Source organism: Rhamphochromis longiceps, linkage group LG12 (assembly GCF_057381845.1).
Source record: "Rhamphochromis longiceps isolate RC_006_pf linkage group LG12, R_longiceps_female_GT1.1, whole genome shotgun sequence".
Classification (NCBI taxonomy): domain Eukaryota; kingdom Metazoa; phylum Chordata; class Actinopteri; order Cichliformes; family Cichlidae; genus Rhamphochromis; species Rhamphochromis longiceps.
This window is the reverse complement of record NC_140568.1, coordinates 34,852,496-34,877,228: the sequence shown is the minus strand read 5'-3', so window position 1 is coordinate 34,877,228 and position 24,733 is coordinate 34,852,496. Positions and strand designations below refer to the sequence as shown.

The window sequence follows — 24,733 nt, the reverse complement described above, 5'->3', positions numbered from 1 at the left end:
TGGTGCCAAAATTGTCCAGAATTCTTTGTAGAATTCTGCAGGGAAGCCGTCTGGACCTGGAGCCTTATTAGAGATTCTAAATTGAGCGCAGGTGTGAATGTGATAGCCCAGACAGATCCAGGTGTACTTATTTCTTGAATTATGACAGCTGGGATGGCATCGCCCACAAAAAAAGATGGCCATTGTTTTTGAAAGCGTTTGATCCGCAAGATTATTTCTCAGAAAGATTAGCTAGGTCACATTCTTTCTCGATGACCCCGTGTTTCATTTTTCTAGTTAAAGAGAGACACTAAAGTGACCTTTATGTGTACGGCTGTTTGGATGCCACATTGCTTATGTAGAAAGACACAAATGACGCCAAATTATTAATGTACATGACATAATATGATTTAGGGGTTACGATAATTCTTCACTTAAACATTTAAACTAACTTTTAAACTAAAATAATCAATTTTTAAAAAATGTAATAAGGGTTTTTTGGATTAATGTAGTATTTGTTTCTAAATTAAGTGACTTTCTACAATTATGAGTTTACACTTATGAGTTTCTTAATTTAATTTTGGGGAATTAAAGAAAATTTCCGTTTAATGGTGATCAAACTCATAATGTGTGGTTGAAAAGTGCATAAACCTACCAGCAGGACATAATCCGAGGACTTTCCCTACAAGTGGGCGGGGCTGTTTCTTCGTCAGGTTAACAGGAAATATCAGTATCAGGAAGTTGAGTGTTTGGAGATTTGTTGTGTCGCCAAAATTTGCTGCAGTAGTTTTTATTAAAGTTTTACTGATTGAAAGCTCGGATACACACAGTAAACCTGCCGTTCAAACACAAAAAAGGCGTGAAAACGCGTGAACGCTGCGTGTGGAGTCTAAGGTAGGACTCGGGAGTTGAAATGTTGACGCTTTTCTCCTTGAAAATAAAACACGAAGACTAGTTCCAGCTCATTTTATATGAACAGAGAAGTACAAAAGGAAAGTAAATTTTTGTGTGTCGGTGAATAATATTCTTATAATGAGTAAAAGGTCGGCGGTATATTTACTGTAAGTCAGTCGATGAAGCTTAAAACGAAACCCTTCAAGCATGTAGCGCCCCTGTAGTGTTTAATGGGCCTCTTAATAGTCTGCGACTATATGACAGTTAGTTTTCTTTATATACACGTAGCGGGCTTTTTTTTAATAAGCTAGACTCGCCTATAGGAATGTTTGTATGTATGTTTTGTCTGTTTTATTGCAGCTGCTGTAAAACATAAACTCAGTGTTTATGTAGTTTCACAGTTTGGAGAGCTTTTATTTCATCCATCAGACCCCTGCAGTCACATTTATAACAATACTGATAATACAACAAGTTCCCAATGAGATTTTGTTTTTCATTTTTTATAATAGGTTAATTAGCTTATGGGAATTCATACAGCTTTTTGTTACTTTTTTGCTGTTTAGAAGCCACCAACACTGTTGTTTCTGTTTCTGTATACATATGTTATCACCTACAGGACAAACACAGCATTTCTTTTCTTACTGTCCCTGACCAATAGGCAAGTTACTCATTTTACCAAATTAATGTTTTACTCTTGGACATTTTACTCTTACTCTTTGGACATTCGCTGCTTTTTCTCTCATTTTTAGTCTAGTCCTTGTACCTGATCATTTTCAGGGGAATGTTTGGTTTGTTAAGCCACTTAACAGTGACCTATGAATCATTCAAAAAGGCACCTAACCCAAAAATGAGCCAGTGTTTTGTTTACATATAACATAGCAAAGAACTAGCTTAAAATAGTATATTCAGACGCTAAAGGTCTTTTGCAAAAACACATTTGTTCCCATTCCTTTAGATGAATTTACAAACAAAACAAAACAAAAACAAGGGCATAAATGATGGAGATAAAATGTTTATATAATGTTTTTGCATCAACTGAGTGATTCCCAAACACCTATCAGTCAAAAGGTTGGCATATTCTGGCATAGTGTGCAGTGCGTTTGAGGAAACTGGACAAGTGGAAGACAAAAGATGAAGTGGCACGACTAAAACTCGTGTTTTTAGAAATGGGTAATATTCCAGCAAAGACCTGACACAGAAGCTGCGAGATGCATTCTGACCTTCAGTTGATCCATCTACTGTTCACTGAACCCTCATCAGAAATGGTCTCAGTGGAAGCGTGGCTATTCTTAAGGAAGGGAAATGGGGAGAAAAGGCTGAGGTATGCCAACACAAGAACTGAACTGAAAGTCAGTGGCAACAGCTCCAATGGAGTGATGAACCAGATCTGAAAATTCTGGTTCCAGTCATCATATAGAGTGTCTACAGCCATCTATAAAGCACGGTGGAGAGTCAGTCATGGTTCTGGGCTGCATTTAATGGAATTATGAACACAGACAAGTACTGTCAGACTTTGATCCATCACACTGTACCATCTGGAAAGAATCTAATTGTCTATGGCTTCATTTTTTTCAGTACTCCCAAACACTGCTAATGCTGGAAAGGCAGATCTGGGTAGAAAAACACAAGATAGGAAGCCATCGGTCGAGATACTTTCAAGCTTGTCAGAATCGTACAAACTGTTATGTTATTTTGTATCTCTATATGTGTTTGCATGTTTCACTTAAACAATGCACCTATTATCAGTTTTAAAAGGTATAAAGGTATAAATATAAAAGGTTCCTGTACAAACCAGAAAACACTGTAGGTCTCAGAGCTGAGAAGCTTCAAACAAGGCTTTTTTTAGGCATTTGTTCGAGACGAAGCAGTTAATTATTTGCTTGAGTACTGGTTGCGTGCTCAGACAAATGCATACTCCCATGACATTTTTCAGGCCAAACGTAACATTTTAGCCTTAGTAATGGGTCATGACGGATCCACTATTTTGTTGTTTTAGGTGTAGGTGAGGAGGTCATGAATCGAGTCCCCCTGCAGCAGCCGCAGAGCTGTGGGCCCTGGGAGCTGAAGGAGCGGCTCGGCACCGGGGGCTTTGGAAATGTCACAAGATGGCAAAACAAGGTATTCACTCCACATACTTCTAGCATACTGTTACATCTTTGAGAATCTTATATCTTTAGGACATAATAGACAGGAAAGAGGATGTTTGAATAACAAACTATTACACTGACAAGATAATTATACATGTCCTGCTGAAGTTTCTGGGAAGCCATCGGCTCTTACCTCTGCTGATCAAATTTTAAAGTTAAGGTTTTGTTTAGAGGGAAATAGTCATTTTAAAATGGAATCAGAAATGAAAGTTCACTTGTGTGTTTCCCTCTTTGTGTTTAGTAAAGATTTAAGATGAGGAAAACTTCCTCAACCTGCTGAGGCAAAGCTTCCTTGTTCCTCCTACAGCGAAAGCTCATGTAAACAGTATAATGACCGTGGAGGTGGATTAGCTGTAGGGTACAAATTAAACTCATCTTTTAGCTAATGTCTGTTTGTATTTCACTAAGATCACACTCGTGGAATTGCGTGAAAGAATGTATAAACAACTCTCACTGGATTATTTTGATACTACAGAACTCTTGAGGATAAAAATATTAGGTCCCCTATGAAATTCAAAGCTTTTTACTTTTTAAAAGAGTAAGGGATTTTCTAAACTTGCTAGTTTTCTTTAGAAATCATAATTTATTTCTATTTGAACACAAGAACTATTATTTCATAAAAAAACTAATTTATTATGGTCATGATTACCACCCTGAAAAATGTTTTAGCAAGCCATAGCACAAACCAGCGTTGTGCACTGTGGTGCTTTAACTTTGTAATGTTCAATTTACACACAATATCAAAACGTCAGCACGGGTTTAAGCTGTCACTTTGGAAAGCATCCTGCCAAAAACAAACGTAATCAGTCATCATCATAAGAATTGGTGATGCTCACAAAGCAGGAGATAGATACACAAAGCTATCACAGCGTTCCCAAGTTTAAATAACTGGAGTTAGAAGTATTTTCCCAAAATTTAACGAGACCAAACAGTTCAGAACAAGCCTGACAGAGGTTGGAAGTATAAGGTTTCAACAATTCTGGAAAGAAACTGAGTGAGAGATGTCTCCAAAGACCCCAGAACAACTGTGAAGACACTCCTGAATGACTTCGCCAGCTCAGGAATTATCGTCTGGAAGAAGATAATCAGTAGAACACTGCACAGGAATTGACTGTGAGGCTGTAGACCGCGACAAACTCAATTTGTCATCTTCAAGCCAGACTGACATGTGCTAAGGACAACCTGGAGAAAGATTATGACTAATGGAAGCTCAGAAAGTGTTATTTATAAAATATGGGTCTGATGAAAAGAATGAAGGTCTTTGAACTGAACAAAAGAGCATTTGGGATTTCACCTTCATGGGTTTTGTTCACTCCAGGAAGCTCTTCTTTGTGCACTCAGCCCATGTGAAATAGTGTCTATTGTAATGAAGTCACGGGATGAAACCATTTGAAAGTTACATCACTGAACAAGAGGGCACTCTGGGAACCTGACAACACCCAATTAGTGGCTCTTCCTTTTCCTATCTTTAAAATTGTACTTTAGCTGTGCTGTTGTATGACTCACATTTAATATCGTTGCATTTTTAAAGCTGGCTTTGAGCCAGGAAGTGATTTAATATAGTGTCTGCTCTGTGGTTTGCAAAGGTGTAATGATAGTTGTGTATTTTTCCATTGTTTTAGTCCAGTCCATCCATCTATTGTTTAACTGGTTATCCAACCAGGCTCACAGGCAGGCTAGCACCAGCTGACAGTGGGCATCCATACCTATGGCCAATTTGTGATTCTTTTACCCCATTTCCCCTTCAGTTTTTCATGTGACTACAATCCACAAAGGAGAGTTAAAATCATTTCTGTTGTGGTTTCATTATGAAAGATTTCAGCACTTCTCATTCATTAAATAAAGAGCTGTCCAATTCTCTGTTGGTGGCTGTAATTCAGGCTTTTATAATTGTTTTCCTGAAGCTGCACCTGTATTTTGCAAAATGTGTATTTAATAATATACACTCATTGGCCTCTTTATCAGTTGCACCTTGCTAGCTCTGGCTTGGACCCAATTTTGCCTTCAGAAATGTTTTATCTCTTCGCGGCATAGATTCAACAAGGTGCTGGAAACATTCCTCTTTTTAGTCTGTGTTGACATGATGGCATCATGCAGTTCCTGCAGATTTTTTTGGCTGCACATCCACGATCCACGTTCCATTCCGTCTCATCTGAAAGGTGATGTGGAGGCTGTGATGTGCTGCTTTTAGAGATGCTCTTCTGCATATCTTGTCTATGATGACTAGTTATTTCTGTAGGGCTCTAGAGTGTAACCAATATGGTCGCAAATGCGGCCAAATTTTTCAATGGTGCGACTAAAAAAAAATCTTAGGTCGCACCGGTGCGACCAACTGTTCGACTAACAAAAGAAAAAGAAATACTCCGCAACTCTGAAAGTCTCCGTGTGGTCAACAGCAGACACACATTATGCCTCTATTGTGGTCTAAACCAATCAAAAATAGTCAGGGGCGGGCCCTCTCTGATTGGTCGTGGTCCAGATATTCGTGTAGTCCATGTGTACGTTTGAAAGTGCAGGTTTAACATTGTCTACAATATTGCCAAAGAGTGCCAAAGCACTTTAAGCACAAGATTGTTAGTTAAACATTTACAAATCAGTATTGTCTGTATGGACAGCAATCCCCCCCCCCCCCCTCCAAAAAAGTGCATATGTAAAACTGCTGTGTTAAGCAATGCGGTTGAAACACCAGTTAAACCGTGGCAAAAAGTTAGTCTAGAGCCCTGTTCTGTCTCCTCAACATCACATTAACTAAGAATTTTGACCAGAAAACTGCTGCTCACTGGATATTTGTTCTTGTTCTCTGGAAAGTGGGAAAATTCAAGTAGATCAGCACTTCCTGAAATACTCAGACTTTCCCATGACAAATAAGTCACGACAAAGTCACTTAAATCGCCTTTCTTTCTCATTCTGATGCTCCATTTGAACTTCAGAAGTTCACCTTGACCACGTCTACATGCCTAAATACATTAGGGTGCTGCCATGTAATTGGCTTACTGGATATTTGCATAAATAAGGTGCTGAACAGGAGTATCTAACAGAGGGGCCAGTGCGTGTGTCTTCCATAAACGTATTTGTATGATTTATTTCCATTGCTGTTTACAATAATCAGTGAAGCATTCAAAAAAAGAAGTTTAGCATTGTAATCACAGTGCTAATCATCGGTGCCACTGCAAATTGACCTTTAGGAGGGAGAATGATTGAGGACTCTCGTGGCACTGCCGTTGTGATGATTCAACTTCTTCTGCAGGAAAGGTTATGTCTTCCTGCATTGGCGACAATACTGTTGGCTAATAATAGCTCATATGGGAAGTGAAACGCCTTCATGAGAAACGGGTAGGAAGAAGTTGTTTCTCATCATTTTAAGGGAAGTGATTTAATATAGTGTCTGCTCTGTGGTTTGCAAAGTTGTAATGATAGTTGTGTATTTTTCCATTGTTTTAGTCCAGTCCATCCATCTATTGTTTAACTGGTTATCCAACCAGGCTCACAGGCAGGCTAGGCCCAGCTGACGGTGGGCATCCATACCTATGACCAATTTGTGATTCTTTTACCCCATTTCCCCTCATTTTTTTTCTGTTTATCATAAAGTAGGAATGTCTGACCACTCTGTTTCTTGAATACAAAGTAGTCATGGTAAAATATATAATTAACATTGAAGATCGCACAAAGGATCGTTACGCTCATTTCCACTAGAGCAGCTTTGCATGATTCACACTTCAGATGAAGCTTTTTTCTGTCTTTTATTTGTATGTCCACTTTAACTCTGTAATGCCATGTGTATTATATTTGATACATGAGTTTTTGAGGCTCCTACATCATTATTGTGATTTTTATTTTTTAAATCTAATCCCAACAGCATCATATTATTATATCAATTGCAAGAAAAGCTGGATGGAGTAAATAATACAAGTGGATATAAATTATATGAATTAAAACTCATGTATCCAACTTGATATTAAATGTATTTTTTAAATTTGTTAGGTTCAATAAACACTCTAGTTGGACTTTAGTTTCAGGTTTAATGGTTCAGACTTTGTAGGTTTAATGTATTATCCTGATGTATTTATAATTTATTTTGCTTTTGTTACTCTTTTCTCTTTCCTTCTTTTCTGTCCTAACCGCCCTTTCTTTTTTTTCTTTTCCTTAAGCTTTTTGTCCCCGACATATGAACTCTGAACATTTCAGGAGAATCAGGTTGAGACATTGTCTGCAGTTGCTGTCTCTGACTTGCAGCACAAAGCAGGAAACTATCTGAGTCAGCCTCATTGCTATTATGGGAAATACTGTCTTTTGGCAAGGTTACTGCCAGGTTAGCGAATGTTGAGGCACTGCAGAGATTGTTTAACATCTCAAATGAATTGAGAACCTCTATTGGATATTGTGTAGACAAATAAAAGGCTAAAGTTCATGTGTGAAAACAGCTTTTCAGTGTAATGTCCTCTGAAATGATGGAAGTCTGACTTTGTGTCTGTCTGTTTTCAGGACACAGAGGAGCAGATTGCTATAAAGCAATGTCGGCAAGAGCTGAGTGACAGAAACAAGGAGAGATGGTGTCTGGAGATCCAGATCATGAAAAGGTCAGAAGCTGCATTTGAGATTATGTTGAGTGATTATCAGTATTATAACTCCATCCAAGTCCTATACAGAAACTATAACTCATTTAAAATGTGGTCAGTCACCTGTTCCCTTGCAACTACAGTTTTTTTTCCCCACCATTGCTTTTGGAAGTCCCAGTCTGACTTGCACTTGTGTGCAGAATGAGCAGCAAACTGTCAAGGAAGCTTCAAGAAAAAGTCTCTTTTTCCACAGTGATGCATCTCAGTTTGTGACACATCAGTTTTTAAGAAATTGGTGATTTTCCCGTGCAAACTGAAACAGTTTGCTGCGTTGGTTTAAGGCCGTTTTTGGCATGTTAGCCTGGTTCAGTCTGACATGTTGCCGTGACTCACTTTGGTACATTCCATGACAAACTGGGTGCTTATGAGTTTGACATTTGACTTTTATGTACCCATCTGTTTAACAAGTTTCTCAAAATATAAAAACCAATTTTGTGCCCTGAAATAGTAAAAATCACACATTAGATAATTAGAACAGCATGAAAGTGAGTTATTTTGGTGACTTTGGTTATTTCTGACGTCCTAGGTGCCACCTCCTCATTTTGCTCTGCTTTGGCAGTCATTCTCTTTCCACACCAGAAGCCATTCTGTTAATGGCTTCGGTTTTGGTGTCAGGTCCCTGGATGCCAGTTTATGCAGGGTTTGATTATGTTTTGAGATGTAAAGTGCATGTGCTTTTTGTCATTTGGTAGTGCAAACACACGCATAAAACCTCCCCCCCTTGTCTTACTTTAACAAGCGTGTTGTTTTCAGACAGACTCGGTCACAACCGCAACCCTTCCGTGCTCCCACGCTCAACTTGGGGAAAAAAACACTGGGTAGGGGACATGGCAACCTACCATTATATTATTACAGCTACTTAACACAGATTTGCACACGAACATCTACTGAAAGACACATCACTTTGTTTTTGAGTTATAATGTGTTTATACATCTGGTATTCTGTTGCTTTTGCAAATGCAGAATGTCTTTTTAAAACCAAGGAAAAAAAACATTTCCAAAATCTCATGCAGGCTTCATCCCACTCTTTCTCTCATTGTGTATTTTTTTTTCTAAACGTTTTCTCAAATTCAACAGTTTCCAGTTCATATGTTATAATAATAATAATAATAATAATAATAATAGCTTTATTTGTATAGCTTTAAAAATAACCCCCAAAAACTGTGCCTTACAGTTTGGATAAAACTATACATTAAACATAAGTTCACTTGCCCCAGCTGACAGACACACAGTCAAACGTACGTTCTTACATTCAGTCATACACACTCTACAGCCAGAAGTAAGGGATTAAAGATTACAGAAAAGCTAAGCTATAAAATGAGTCTTCAGCAGCTGTTTAAAACAAACTGCTGATTCAGGCTGACGCAGGCTGTTACAAAGTTTTGGTACGACAACTTCAAAAGTGTGGACCCCTCTAGCTTAGAAGAATGAAGAGGTTGTCTGCTGGAATAAATTCTCATGATGTCTGCTATCTGTGCAGGAGCTTGGCCATGTGGATTTATGTTATTAATACAATTTTAAAATTATTTCTAATTTCAGCTGGAAGCCATTGAAGACAAGTAAGAGTAGAGGTGATGTGACCACTGGCTTGTTTTTGTTAGCAGCCTAACAAAAGTGAAGAGTCAGTGACAGTAAATGAGTTGGGAGAACATTAAAGCATGTACTTTTTTGTGATGTTTCTTAGTTTAAAGAAACAAGACTGGATGAGCTTGGAGATGCTGGTTAAAAATAATACCAAGATTCTTAGATGCTTATTCGATATTGCTGGTGAGGAGGCTAGTATAATGACTGACCACATAAGAGAAGCTGAACACAAGAACCTCGGCTTTGTCACAGCTGAAGACACTCAGTCTTTAGTGACAGTAAAGCTGAGGTAGGAGAGGCTGCTGAGATTGTTAGCCTTGACAGAAAAGTATAGCTGTGTGTCATCAGCATAGCAATGATAGGAGATGCCTTTGAAGATGTTAAATAGATGGCCTAATGGTAACATAAATTAAAAGCAGAAATGATCCAAGGATTGAAGCTTGAAGGACTTCATATGAATCCTTGTATTCCCAGAAGCAGAAAACATCCTATATTAAAGAAATATAACTATACAGCTGAATGTATTTCGTTTTGTTTGATTATTTATTGCTTTAACTGAACACTTGCATACGTGTGAGGACTCATAATAACAGTCATTTATTATTTCAGTGATTGCTATCAGTCTTCTGCTATTCGAGTTCCTACAACACGGATTACATGCAGTACATCATTTTCTTGGTCAGTCTGATATCAGTTGGAGTCTGTTATCTTTACACTCTCCTTTGCTTTTTATATGTAATGAATACTTGAGTCAGAGGCAATCTGAAACACATTGTTTCAGTGACACATTATGAAACCACAAAGCTTCAGAAATGGCAAAGGAGGAAATTGAATCAGATCAAAAAGTAAGACTTTTAATGATCCAGAGATTGTGTGATATAAACAGTTTTGTTATTTTTAATGCAAGCCAAGTTTTAAACATTTTTCTAATAAAGTTTAAATGAAGAACAGCACAACATATGGTAGCGTAGAGTAACTCTGATGCCAGGCGTCTTCACTGCAATTCATACAAAAAACATAGAAAAGAATCAAAGAGTAAATAGTACAGTATCTATCTCAGTCAGTTATATGAAATTACAAAAGCATTGTTTGCATATATGAAATTTAGAGTACTCATGTATCAGCAATTGCATCATGTTTTGTGTTATATATTAAGTGATATAAGAGTTGTGGTGTGTTCTACTTCCAAGGTCCAACTGGGTCTGAGTGAGGTACATTTTGTCATCATAGGTTAAACACAGCACTTCATGCAGAAGTTTGTGAGACTTGTCCACACAGATGCTGAACTACAGTTTACAAGGATCCAAGCGCACTTGTTGTCCTCACAGAACTGTGTCTACAATCAAAAGCAATCATAATCCCAGCCTGTGGAGAAGATTTTTGTGTCTAATGTGGAAAAAGGTGGAGGCGAATGTTTTCTATGTAAGACACGATATGGTAAAAGAGCAGTTCCCAGGCAAAAAAAATGCAGAAACAACAAATTGTATTTTTTTAAGATATCACAATGCGTAACTTCCTTAGAAATAGCTGCCAAGAACCTGGAAATTAATCAGTGCAGTCAGTTGAAACATTGGAGCGTAATTCAAGATTAATCTCTGTGTATTTGCTTGGTTCTTACTGGATATTATTGGTGCAGTGATGCAAGACAGGGAGTTTATTCATGAAGTTAACTGCATGCTTGAATAGGCTGGGCTGAAATGGCTGCCAATGGCTGTCCAAGTCTGATGGGGAAAAATGTTAGGCTTTGGAAGTGGATGCAAGATAAAGACTAATATGTACCCAGGTGTTTTTGCGTTGTGCAGGGGGAAAAACTGAAAGCAGAAATGAGAGTTTCGTATGAGGAAAGGGAAGGATGTTCCGGAGCTCTCAAATGCAGAATTGAAGCCATTTACTCAGACACTGAACCCGACTTTAACGCACTTAACCAAAACCAAACCACTAGATTTGTGTCACCAAACATGGAAAAAGAAATGAAAAACTGCAAATCCATTAATTCAACTGGAAGCAAAATGGAAATAGCACTTAGTACAGAGTTAAATCTTTCAATGTTTGCTGAAACTTTTTTCACAAGTGTTTTTGAGATTGTTGATTAAATAGTGATTAAAAGTTTAGCATTTTATTATAGCTTAATTCTAATATCCCCTTTTACCAGTGACAGTTTCTAAAGAGATAGCATTAATAATGAGCAGAATTGAGTTTACCTTATTGGTGCCACCCTCCACAGCACTCCCAATTTCTCATGAAACCCCCTTGGGAAGATCAGTTGCCCTTCTCTGATTTGTCATTTTCTTTTGTCATCAGATCGGTTTCAGGAACATTTTAGCAAAAGATGATTTCTTGTGGTTAAAATGATAATGAATTATATTGCTATAATACATTGTACAGTTCTTCTAATTAGTTTTTCTCACTTAGGTTGGATCATGTCAATGTGGTTGCTGCCCGAGAAGTTCCTCAAGGAATGCAGAAACTGGTGGCCACCAATGATCTGCCGTTGCTGGCCATGGAGTACTGTCAGGGTGGAGATCTGAGAAAGGTAAAAGCCGGTTATGTTTGCGTGTGTATATGCATATACAGTCATGTGTAAAAGGAAGTACAGCCACTTTCAGGCCTAAGGTTTTACACGTCAGGATATAATCTGAGTCATCTGGTCCTTAGTGGGTCTTAAAGTTCAGATGAACAACAACACATCTCACACAGTACTGTGCAAAAGCCTGAGCCACCAGTGTTATGTACAGACATACACTGAAATGCAGTAAAAAAGGTAAAAAAAAATAGTTTTTACAACTCTAACAAGCCTGAAAGTCAATATTTGGTATGACTACATTTATGCTTCAACATACGTGTTTATGCAATACCTGCTAGTAATAAGTGCATGCATTTTGATTGACAAAGTTTTCTATGTGTAGACATAACACAGGCTGACATTGAATGGATTATAGGTCACTGTTAAGATGTCAGGTACAAGTGCTAGATTGATGAGGCATCAAAAAGTTACCAGTGTCCATAGTGAAACTGTGAAAGACTACGAAAGCCAAGAGGACAAGTCTGATTCCTTGGAAGCAAAATTTCAAGGAACGAGGGATGGCTCAAGACTATTGCACATTACTGAATTACATCCTGTCATTTATTAGTAGAAATGTAGAAGTTGTATGTGTAAAGAGAATGTAGCAAGAGTGGTGATCATTTTAGCTGGTTTTGCTACTGTGGAACCCGAGCACTTGCAGTCACTAAGTTTACAAGGAAGCCCTCTGTATACCAGATAATTCAACAATCAAATGGGAAGCCAACTTTCTGACAGAAATGATCCAAAGCCTAGCAGCAAATCTAAAACAGAGTGGCTATAAAAGAAAAGAATTAAGGTTTGCAAATGGCCCAGTCAAAGTCCAGGGGCCCGTTCTTCGTACCTCGCTAAGTAGGTTAGCCGGATTAGATTGTTGACGATTTCGCGTGATCCTGGATCAGTCGGTTCCCCGAAGCTCATCCGGGACTTGCTGTCATAGCAACAGAGCCGTAAGCGTAAACCTGCTCGGGAGCAGGTTTACTTTATGTAAACAGGATTAGATCGCGGCCACGCAGGTATGTCCGCTTCATTTATACGAAAGCAACAGCGATAAATAAATAACATCAATGTAACTGAAGATAATGCAGCACTTGATCCTTTTATTGATGTCACACAGATACATACAGGTCATTTCCTAAAAAAGGGAAATGTACTATTAACATTCTATTACATGTATGTGATTATTACAGATGTAATTCATATTTCAGAGTAGTAATTGTAAATTACTTCGTGTAATCAAGATGAGAGACCACGGCTATAAAAGCCAAGGTGGATTTGGGAAGCCTGTCGCAGCCATGTCCTGTCCGTTTACGCGAGCAACCCATTGCGGAAGGTGCAAGATTGATAAGGAGAGTCCTCAGAATTCAGCGTATATTGCGGGACAGACAGGATCCTTTAGCTCAGCGCGACAGTGTGCTCATTGAGAGATATCGATTTTCCCGTGAGGATATTATTTACTTAACCAACTTGTTGACGAGGGGGTGCAGGACCACCACCTGTCTTTTTTTGCTCTGCCCTTTTCTTGGTTGCTGTTATAAACAAACAAACAGATTATTTCAGGCTCTCTTTCCAAGAGACGAAAAGCAATATAAGTGATAAATATTACCATTCTGTAGAATATTCTTATATTTCACTTTTACTTGTTCCCATGTTCTAGTGGGTCCTGTTGTGGCTCTAATGTGAAAGAGGATATAATATAACAATATAATATAATGTAATATAATATTGGATAATATAGTGTAATATAATAAATCTACCCTACCGCCTACTGGTGTTGGCCAGAGGGGCCGATGGCGCAATATGGCAGCCTCGCTTCTGTCAGTCTGCCCCAGGGCAGCTGTGGCTACAACTGTAGCTGCCTCCACCAGTGTGTGAATGTGAGAGTGAATGAATAGTGGCATTGTAAAGCGCTTTGGGTGCCTTGAAAAGCGCTATATAAATCCAATATATTATTATTATTATTATTAAATTACTTACGAGTTTAATTTGTCAGCAACTTTCTGCCAGCCCTCTCTCCTTGCTTTTGCAGCCTTTGCAGTGTTCCCTTGCGTTCTGATTAAACTCTGAAACTCCTGAAATCCCTCACTCAGGAGTTCTTGCTCTGCTGCCGAAAAATACCGAGCCGAGCGCGCTCCTTCGACATTTTCGCCGACCAATCAGAGGGTTGCCGATCAATGTTTCTACTATCGATGCGTAGCCCCTTTTATGACACCCAGTGATGTCACATTACTGCGTCCAGCTGTACTAATCGTCAACAGCAGGTGTGTTCGGGGAACCGGATTAGCGAGCTCACGGTTAGCGCGATGATTTGATCTTGGATGTGTCATTTGATCTTGGATGTAGTAAGCGACGTACGAAGAACGGGCCCCTGATCTCAACCTGATTGAAGTGGTGCAACTTTCAGAGAGCAGAGAGCAAATGTTTGAAAACCTCAATGTACTAAAGCAAAATCTTTAAGGAAAGCAGGGCAGATTTCCTCCACAACAATCTGAGACCAATAAAGTCATACAGAAAACAGTGATTTCAGTCATGGGGTGTACTTAGTTTTCCACACACTGGTTCTTCAGTTTAGTGTTTGTTAAATAAATGAAGACTTAGTATATGTTATGTGTTGTTCATCTCAGGTTGTATTTACATATTTTCTTTAGATAAAACCTTGGAACTCAAATGGGTTGTACTTTCTGTTTCATATTACTTGATTTGATGTGGTTTAGGTCACTGGATTTGAGCCCGTAAACCTACATTTTAATAAAATTAAATAACTGTGAATGGTTATCTTAGGTTGGTAATATTTTTTCTCATTCTTAACATGAGGAAATATATGCTTGTCTTTTGAAATCTTTTGAGTCACATGTATGTATCAAGTTTAGAAATAATGCTAGTAGCACAAATTTAAAATGGCAAATGTAACAATTACTGTACATGTATGTTTTTGGGTTTTTTTTTTCTGTTTTAAGTCTGATTTATTTGGACCAACAGTTACTCAGCTGTTTGCTCTTCATTCTGTGGGATAAATCTGGTGCAGTTTTTAATTTGAAAACAACTGAGTGTTCACCCCGAGGCCAGCAGAAGAGGAAAATGCCAACCATTGCAAACCGCAGTGTCATAAAAATTTCAAAGCATCCCAGATGGTCGAAAACTAAGCAGATGGAGCGCAAAACTGCACCATCCTTTTTTGTCAGGCTTGACACAAGTTACCAGCAGCAAAGTGCTGTAAAATGATTTGTTTAAAAGAAAGAAAGAAATCTGCTTTTACTACCAAAATTGTGATTTGTACGTTTGCAAAAGGGCCTGAGAGCCTTTTGAAAAAGATTGGTGCTTATATGTCTGATCTCTTATAAAGATAATGTACTTAATGGACGGAAAGTAGTTTTTATAGAACGATAAAGAAGAAAACATTCATAAAAAGGACAGAGTAATGAATTCTTGCCTGTGTAAACTTGCGTTGCATTCTGCTCCCTGGTTCTTGTCACTGAGGTGTCGAGTGTCTGTTTTTGTGCTCTCTGCAGTATCTGAACATTCTGGAAAACTGCTGTGGAATGAGGGAGGGGTCCATTTTGATTCTGTTACGGGATATTTGTAAGTATTTGGTTTCACCGCCATCTCCATCATGACTACGCTAACCTTTTAAATTGTCAGTGTGAAAGACTGATAGATTAGCTGGGAGTGTGATCTGTTCTCTGTAGTAGGGAGGAAATGGTGCTGGTGAGTATCGTGATGTCATCACTGACTATAAACCGCCATCCTCTTAGTCACCGTGGCCCGAGATCATACTCATAGCAGGGCTTACGTCAACAATCAGACCCCCATGCTCTTTGGTTTAAACATTATACATGAATACTAACATCAACATGCACTCTGTGTTTGTCTCTGTATAAACGACTTTGAGCTAAGAAACAAATAATATGGATTAAAGATATCTCGAGTGCATATTTCACTCAAACACGTGCGCATAAGTGGACACAGACATACAGAAACTCCTTTTCCTGTGACCACTTTGTGGACATTTCCTGATAATGAGTGATCCACTTTAAACTGTTTCATGAGCGAAAGCAGTGGCCCAGTCATGTGTATCCACACCCACAAAGTCGCACTCACTCACACGCGCTAACATTTAGATGCCCCAAACTTATGTTCCGCTTCAGTCACCTCTTTTTGTTGACACACCCGCAGGTTAATCACCCAATTAAAAGTGATATTAGAGTTTCAGCTGCGCTGCCTGTTACGCTTTAATCTTTTACAGTTGATGTTTAAGACTTGATCAGGTGTTTCAAGACTAACTAATTAAATTGTTTATTAAACTATTTTATTGGTTTATTAAAAATAATGTTTTTATTGATCTTTGGTGGTTTAACTTCTCACTTTGCTGTAGTAAAGTATGAGTGTGTCCCAGTGTGGGTCACAGATTTCAGATCAAATCCACAGCATGTTCCACACATGCACTGCAGCCGTGAAGGTTATGACATTAGCAGATCTTATTGTCTGGCATTTTCTGAAGTTTATATATGAAACCCAGACTCTATATAATAGAGACAGCCGAGCCACCATTATGCCACCCATTGGTTTCAAGGCTACAGATTTTTAAGCTTAGCATTTTAGGTGGCTGCCATGTGGTTTTTGGTGCCAGATATGACTTTGTTTGGTAGAAAAACAAGGTTTTTTAGAGAGCTAAATAAATTGTACATCTAAAATTCACAGCTGCACATGCCTTCTTTTGGTGCCAAATTAGAGGTTAATTAATTATTAGAATTTGACTAACCAAATCTTCTTGGACGGGCTATACACCTGAGAATACAATTTTATCCATCCATCCATCCATCGTCATCCGCTTTGTCCGGGGTCGGGTCGCGGGGGCAGCAGCCTAAGCAAAGAGGCCCAGACCTCCCTCTCCCCAGCCACCTCCTCCAGCTTGTCCGGGGGAATACCAAGGCGTTCCCAGGCCAGCCGAGAGATATAATCTCTCCAGCGTGTCCTGGGTCTGCCCCGGGGCCTCCTCCCGGTGGGACATGCCTGGAACTCCTCACCCAGGAGGCGCCCAGGGGGCATCCTTGTCAGATGCCCGAACCACCTCAGCTGGCTCCTTTCAATGTGGAGCAGCAGCTGCTCTACTCTGAGCCCCTCCCGGATGGCCGACCTTCTCACCCTATCTCTAAGGGAGAGGCCAGCCACCCTTCGGAGGAAGCTCATTTCTGCCGCTTGTATCCGCGATCTCGTTCTTTCGGTCACTACCCACAGCTCGTGGCCATAGGTGAGGGTAGGGACGTAGATCGACCGGTAAATTGAGAGCTTCGCTTTTACACTCAGCTCCCTCTTCACCACGACGGACCGGTGCAACGTCCGCATTACTGCAGCTGCAGCCCCAATCCGTCTGTCGATCTCCGGCTCCCTTCTCCCATCACTCGCAAACAAGACCCCGAGATACTTGAACTCCTCCACTTGGGGCAGGAACTCAACCCGGAGTGGGCACTCCACCCTTTTCCGGCTGAGAACCATGGCCTCAGATTTGGAGGTGCTGATCCTCATTCCCGCTGCTTCACACTCGGCTGCGAACCGTTCCAGTGCGAGCTGGAGGCCTTCACCCGATGAAGCCAACAGAACCACATCATCTGCAAAAATCAGAGATGAGATTCTGAGGCCACCAAAGCGAAAGCCCTCCGCCACTTGGCTGCACCTAGAAATCCTGTCCATAAAAATTATGAACAGAACCGGAGACAAAGGGCAGCCCTGGCGAAGCCCATCACCCACCAGGAACGAGTCCGACTTATTGCCGGCAATGCGAACCAAGCTCTTGCAACGGTTGTATAGGGATCGAATGGCCCGTAGCAATGGGCCAGACACCCCATATTCCCGCAACACCTCCCACAGGACACCCCGAGGGACACGGTCGAATGCCTTCTCCAAGTCCACAAAACACATGTAGACTGGTTGGGCAAACTCCCATGCACCCTCAAGGAGTGCGAGGAAGGACGCTAGCATCAACTAGCTAGCCGGTCGTCACGGCAAAGCTACAAGAGCGTCTCTCAGCATGGGCCCGAAAAAAAGTTCTGTCAGCCGAGGAAGGAGACGATATTAAGAAGTCGCTGGAGTTTATGACAGAGGAGATTTCTACTGTCAAACTGCAGCAGAAAGCCATCCTGGACCTGGTCGAGGAAGTTAAGGCTCTCCGCATCCAGAACGCCGAGAAGGATCGGCGGCTGGCGTACCTGGAGAACAGAGTGGCGGATTTGGAGCAGTACACCCAGATGAACGATGTTATCATCACGGGGCTTCGCATCAAACCCCGGTCATACGCCCGGGCGGTCGCCACTGACAATGTAGGAGGGCCAGGAGAGGAAGATGTCAACTCCACGGAGCATCAAGTGGTTACCTTTCTACGGTCCAAAGGTGTGGAAGTGGATTATAACAACATTGAGGCTTGCCACCCTCTACCCCGAAAAAATGACAGTGACAAACCAGCCATCATTGTGAGATTTGCAAACAGAAAACAGCACTGTTAAAACAAGGAAAGAAACTGAAAGGATCCGATGTCTTCATGAACGAACATCTGATAAAAAGAAATGCGGACATTGCCAGGAAAGCACGTTACTTGAAGAAACAGGGAAAAATTCAAAATACATGGACCACCAACTGCAAAGTATTCATTAAACTCAATGGAACACCGGAACAAGCCAAAGTGTTGGTCATCAGAAATATGGAAGAGCTGGACAAATACTGAGGTCAACTTACTCTGGAGGTATGAATACACATGTGACGTGACACACAACACAACACATGGCACAGTCCAAAAGAACTTCATCTGCATCCGGCAACAATATCAACATAAGTCATTGGAATTCTCTTTATGATAATCTGGAACTGAGAACATTTCGATACACAGACCATAATGTTCTAGACTTAGAAAAGGATATAGACCCGGAAAATAATTTCTTCTACAACATCAGCTGTAACTGCTGCTACTTCACTGATGAACAGTTTAAGCACACCATCAACACGGAAAATAAATTATCAATAATCCATTTTAATAGCAGAAGTCTGTATGCCAACTTCAACAATATAAAGGAATATCTAAATGAGTTGACAAATCCATTTGGAATTATTGCCATTTCTGAAACATGGATCAATGCGGAGAAAGGAATGGACTTTGGACTGGAGGGATATGAAGTGAATTTTGTAAATAGAAGGAACAAGAGTGGAGGGGGAGTAGCTGTGTATGTGGATAAAAACCTAAACTACAAGGTGGTAGAAAGTATGACAACTGTAATTGATAATTTACTAGAATGTATAACAATTGAAATTTATAAGGAAAAAGAAAAAAATGTAATAATTAGCTGTATATATAGAACACCTGGCTCTAGTATTCAAGTATTTAATGACTTCATAGAGGAAATATTCTCTAAAACAAATCAAAAAGTTATGTTTATCTGTGGTGATTTTAATATTGACCTGTTGAATCCAAAAAAGCATAAAATGACAGACGAATTCCTAAACACTATGTACAGTTTGAGTTTACATCCTAAAATAACCAGGCCTAGCAGAATTACACCACATTGTGCCACCTTACTTGACAATATTTTCACTAACAATATGGAAAACAACATTGTGAGCGGAATATTAATTAATGACATCAGTGATCACCTACCAGTTTTTGCAGTTTATGACACTAATTATAAGAAAAATCAGCATGAAGAACAACTGAGATACAGACGTGTAAGGACTAGAGATGGCACAATACCACTTTTTTATGTCCGATACCGATACCGATATCATAAATTTGGATATCTGCCGATACCGATATGAATCCGATATAGTGTTTTTTAATCAACAAAACTGTTTTTTAAATATCTTGCTGCATTTTGTATAAGTTCATACTCAAGTTTAAAACAACAACTACACTAAAGCTATTCTGTTATACCTGTATGCAAAAAAAAATATTTCATAGTTCAGCAATACTGATCAATCTAATAAACTTAAACCTACACCATCCTCCCTATTCTGGTATTTTAAAGAGTACTTAGCATAAATATTAAGCAACCTAACTAATAGGGTTCCAACTCCCAGCAACAACAAAAATAAATAAATAAAAAATAGGGAACCACCCCTCACGCTCCACCTCATGATGCTTAATCGCCGTAATCAACCTTAATTTGATGCAGTGTGAAAAAAAAATGCACAGAAATCAATTATTTTTCAAGAAATATTAAATAGATTCAACATCTTTCTTCAACAGAATTGCAGACTGCACAGATGGTACCTTCCCAAAGGAAAAAGTACTATAGCTTACTAGGGTATATATATTAGACTTAATAGTTACTATATACAATAATGGACTTCTATTCATTTTGCATCAAATTAAAACTTTGGGTGTCAGATAATTATTTATTAAAAGCTAGACATTTTAAATGAGAATAAGAAAGAAAAGTATGTCTTTGTGCCCCCTTTTCCCTGTTAATGCCCTATCGGCCCCCCTGGCTAAACTTTGCTAGATCCGCCCCTGCACAGTTACCAGCCGTCAGCTACGTAGAAAAAGATCCTGGAGTAGAAAGTAAGATTAAATACATTCTAACAACAGCTGATCAAGCTTAAACGTGCTGCTGTTGTTCAGCTGCTGGTTTCCTCTTTCTGGTGCAAAGTGGGCCAAAAGCAAACTAGAGACACGGACTCGCGACAGAAAAGCCGATCAGCTGATCGTTAAGCAGTTTCATGATTGAAGTAGCAGCAAGAAGAGGCAGTCGTTTGTTAAGCTTAACGCAGGAATGCTTTACAAACATTCAGAGATGGACTTACACACTTGCTTTACTTCTCTCGGGATAACTTTGTCGGAGATGAAATGCCGGGTTGCTAGCGAAGCTCCAAATGCTATCCAGACCACCGACAGGTCCTGCATGCCACAGCCGCTCTATCACGTGATGCATACTGCTCCGACGTGCTAACGTTCTGAGGTGAGTTACGGCGTGTTGCAAGTTTTGTGAGGTGCTTTCGTGATATTTAATGGATCGGATTACATTTTTTATTTTTCTCCGATATCCGATCCAGTAATTTAGGTCGGTATCGGACCGATACCGATACGTAATATCGGATCGGTCCATCTCTAGTAAGGACAGAAGAAACTATGACTGCATTTAAGAACGATCTATTAAATCAGGACTGGGACAATGTGTACAAAGAAGCTGATATTGATATTGCATATGGCATATTTTTAAGAATATTCATGGAGTTGTACGATAAAAACTGTCCAACAATAAAATACAACAGAAAGCACAAATATTCAGATAGACCATGGCTCACTAAGGGTTTACAAAATGCATGTAAAAAGAAAAATACACTCTATAGGGAATACCTAAAACAAAGAACAAAAGATGCTGAAAATAAATATAAAAAATACAAAAATAAGTTGACCAATATTATACGTGTATGTAGAAAGGAGTATTATAGTAAAATATTGAACAACAATAAACATAATATGAAAGGAATATGGGATGTTTTAAACGGTATCATTAAAAATAATTCTGGACAACAAAGTTATCCTCAATACTTTATCGATAATGGCAATATTATGGAAAACACTGCTGATAAGGTCAACAGCTTTAATCATTATTTTGTAAATGTTGGACCAAAACTGGCAGAACAAATTCCTGAGTCACTGCCATCAGTAGAATGTAGTGAAAACCTGATTGATAGGAACCCTAACTCAATGTTCCTCACATCAGTGGAGGAAAAAGAAATAATTGACATTGTACACATGTGTAAATATAAAACATCTACTGATTGTAATGATATTGACATGAAAATCGTCAAGAAGGTCATTGAAGGAATTGTAGGACCTCTAACATATATTTGCAACTTATCATTTCAGACGGGAAAAGTGCCAAACAAAATGAAAATAGCTAAAGTTGTGCCGCTGTATAAAACTGGGGATAGACGCCACTTCACAAATTACAGGCCTGTTTCTTTACTACCACAATTCTCCAAAATCCTAGAAAACCTGTTTAATAAACGATTAGACAAATTCTTAGATAAATATAAATTACTCTCTGACAGTCAATATGGATTCAGATCAAAAAGATCAACATCTCTGGCATTAATCGAATCAATTGAGGAGATTACGAATGCTATAGATCAGAAACAGTATGCAGCTGGAGTATTTCTGGATCTCAAGAAAGCATTCGACACAATCAATCATGACATATTAATTAATAAACTGGAACGGTATGGGATTAGGGGGGTTGTACTGCAATGGGTGAAAAATTATTTAAGTGACCGGAAACAATTTGTGAAGCTGGGTGTCCATTCCTCATCATGCTTGGACATTGCTTGTGGTGTTCCACAAGGCTCTGTACTGGGTCCAAAATTATTTATTATTTATATAAATGATATTTGTAAGGCATCTGATATATTAAAATTAGTATTATTTGCAGATGACACAAATATTTTTTGTTCTGGGGGGAATCTAAAGGAGCTGCTGGATACAATTACTTCAGAAATGTGCAAAATTAAAAAATGGTTTAACAGGAACAAACTATCGCTAAATCTAAGTAAAACTAAAATTATCTTATTTGGGAATTCCCTTAGAAATGCACAAGTGCAGATTCATGTAGATGGTGTGGAAATTGAAAGAGTACTTGAACATAAGTTTCTTGGTGTGATTATAGATGATAAATTAAACTGGAAGTCTCATATAAATCATATACATAACAAAATTTCAAGAAGTGTCTCAATCTTGAGTAAAGTAAAACACATTCTGGACCACAAATCACTCCACATTCTCTATTGTTCCCTGATTGCACCGTATTTGAATTACTGTGCAGAGGTTTGGGGCAATACTTACAAATGTTCGCTATCATCAGTCTTTATATTACAAAAAAGGGCCATAAGGATAATCCATAAAACTGGTTACAGAGATCATACAAATCCACTATTCTTAAAATCAAAAATTCTAAAATTCACAGATCTGGTTCATTTTCTCACAGCACAAATTATATATAAAGCAATAAATAACCTGCTTCCTGACAATATTCTAAAAATGTTTTCTAAAAGGGAACGGGGATACAATTTGAGGGGGGAATTAAATTTAAAACATCCTCGTATCCGTACAACATTAAAGTTTTTGCATCTCTGTGTGTGGAGTGAAGCTGTGGAACAGACTAAGTAAAGATATGAAGCAATGTCCAAGCATGGCGCAGTTTAAAAAGCGGTTTAAGGATATGGTTTTTACAGGGTACAGGGAAAAGGTAGAGATTTGATAGGGTGTTCTTGTCTAATATTTTCATGTGTGTGCGCATGCACGGGTTTGTTGGTATATATATATATATATATATATGTGTATATATATATATAAAACACCCAGCACGCCCCTGCGGGCGGTTTATCCTTCAAGCTCGGGTCCTCTACCAGAGGCCTGGGAGCTTGAGGGTCCTGCGCAGTATCTTAGCTGTTCCCAGGACTGCGCTCTTCTGGACAGAGATCTCCGATGTTGTTCCCGGGATCTGCTGGAGCCACTCGCCTAGCTTGGGAGTCACCGCACCTAGTGCTCCGATTACCACGGGGACCACCGTTACCTTCACCCTCCACATCCTCTCGAGCTCTTCTCTGAGCCCTTGGTATTTCTCCAGCTTCTCGTGTTCCTTCTTCCTGATATTGCTGTCATTCGGAACCGCTACATCGATCACTACGGCCGTCTTCTTCTGTTTGTCTACCACCACTATGTCCGGTTGGTTAGCCACCACCATTTTGTCCGTCTGTATCTGGAAGTCCCACAGGATCTTAGCTCGGTCATTCTCCACCACCCTTGGGGGCATCTCCCATTTTGACCTCGGGACTTCCAGGTTATACTCGGCACAGATGTTCCTGTACACTATGCCGGCCACTTGGTTATGGCGTTCCATGTATGCCTTGCCTGCTAGCATCTTGCACCCTGCTGTTATGTGCTGGATTGTCTCTGGGGCATCTTTACACAGCCTGCACCTGGGGTCTTGCCTGGTGTGATAGACCCCAGCCTCTATGGATCTTGTACTCAGAGCTTGTTCTTGTGCTGCCATGATTAGTGCCTCTGTGCTGTCTTTCAGTCCAGCTTTGTCCAGCCACTGGTAGGATTTCTGGATATCAGCCACCTCCTCTATCTGCCGGTGGTACATACCGTGCAGGGGCCTGTCCTTCCATGATGGTTCCTCGTCTCCCTCCTCTTTCTTGGGTTTCTGCTGCCTGAGGTATTCACTGAGCACTCGGTCAGTTGGGGCCATCTTCCCAATGTATTCTTGGATGTTCGTTGTCTCATCCTGGACTGTGGTGCTGACACTCACCAGTCCCCGGCCCCCTTCCTTCCGCTTAGCGTACAGCCTCAGGGTGCTGGATTTGGGGTGAAACCCTCCATGCATGGTAAGGAGCTTTCTTGTCTTTATGTCAGTGGCTTCTATCTCCTCCTTTGGCCAGCCTATTACCCCAGCAGGGTACCTGATCACGGGCAGGGCGTACGTGTTGATGGCCCGGATCTTGTTCTTACCATTCAGCTGACTCCTCAGGACTTGCCTGACCCTCTGCAGGTACTTGGTGGTTGCAGCTTTTCTAGCGGCCTCTTCATGGTTCCCATTCGCCTGTGGGATCCCCAAGTACTTGTAACTGTCCTCTATGTCTGCAATGTTGCCTTCTGGTAGTTCAATCCCCTCAGTTCTGACTACCTTCCCTCTCTTTGTTACCATCCGACTACACTTCTCCAGTCCGAACGACATTCCAATGTCATTGCTGTATAGCCTGGTAGTGTGGATCAGTGAATCGATGTCGCGTTCACTCTTGGCATACAGCTTGATGTCATCCATGTACAGGAGGTGGCTGACAACTGCTCCGTTCCGTAGTCGGTATCCGTAGCCAGTCTTGTTAATGATCTCACTGAGGGGGTTCAGGCCTATGCAGAACAGCAGTGGGGACAGAGCATCTCCTTGGTAGATCCCGCACTTGATGGT

At 39.9% G+C, this 24,733-nt stretch overlaps 1 protein-coding gene across 1 annotated transcript in view; it reads left to right on the top strand.

The window, feature by feature from the left end:
• The first annotated feature begins 698 nt into the window (after positions 1 to 698).
• ikbkb (inhibitor of nuclear factor kappa B kinase subunit beta) overlaps positions 699 to 24,733 on the top strand; it is a 39,279-nt gene continuing 15,244 nt past the window's right edge. The window contains exons 1-5 of the mRNA XM_085426021.1: positions 699 to 873; positions 2,870 to 2,991; positions 7,503 to 7,597; positions 11,633 to 11,753; positions 15,290 to 15,359. Coding sequence (XP_085282147.1) covers positions 2,887 to 2,991; positions 7,503 to 7,597; positions 11,633 to 11,753; positions 15,290 to 15,359 — 391 coding nt within the window. The 5' untranslated portion in view covers positions 699 to 873; positions 2,870 to 2,886. The remainder of the gene's footprint in view (positions 874 to 2,869; positions 2,992 to 7,502; positions 7,598 to 11,632; positions 11,754 to 15,289; positions 15,360 to 24,733) is intronic.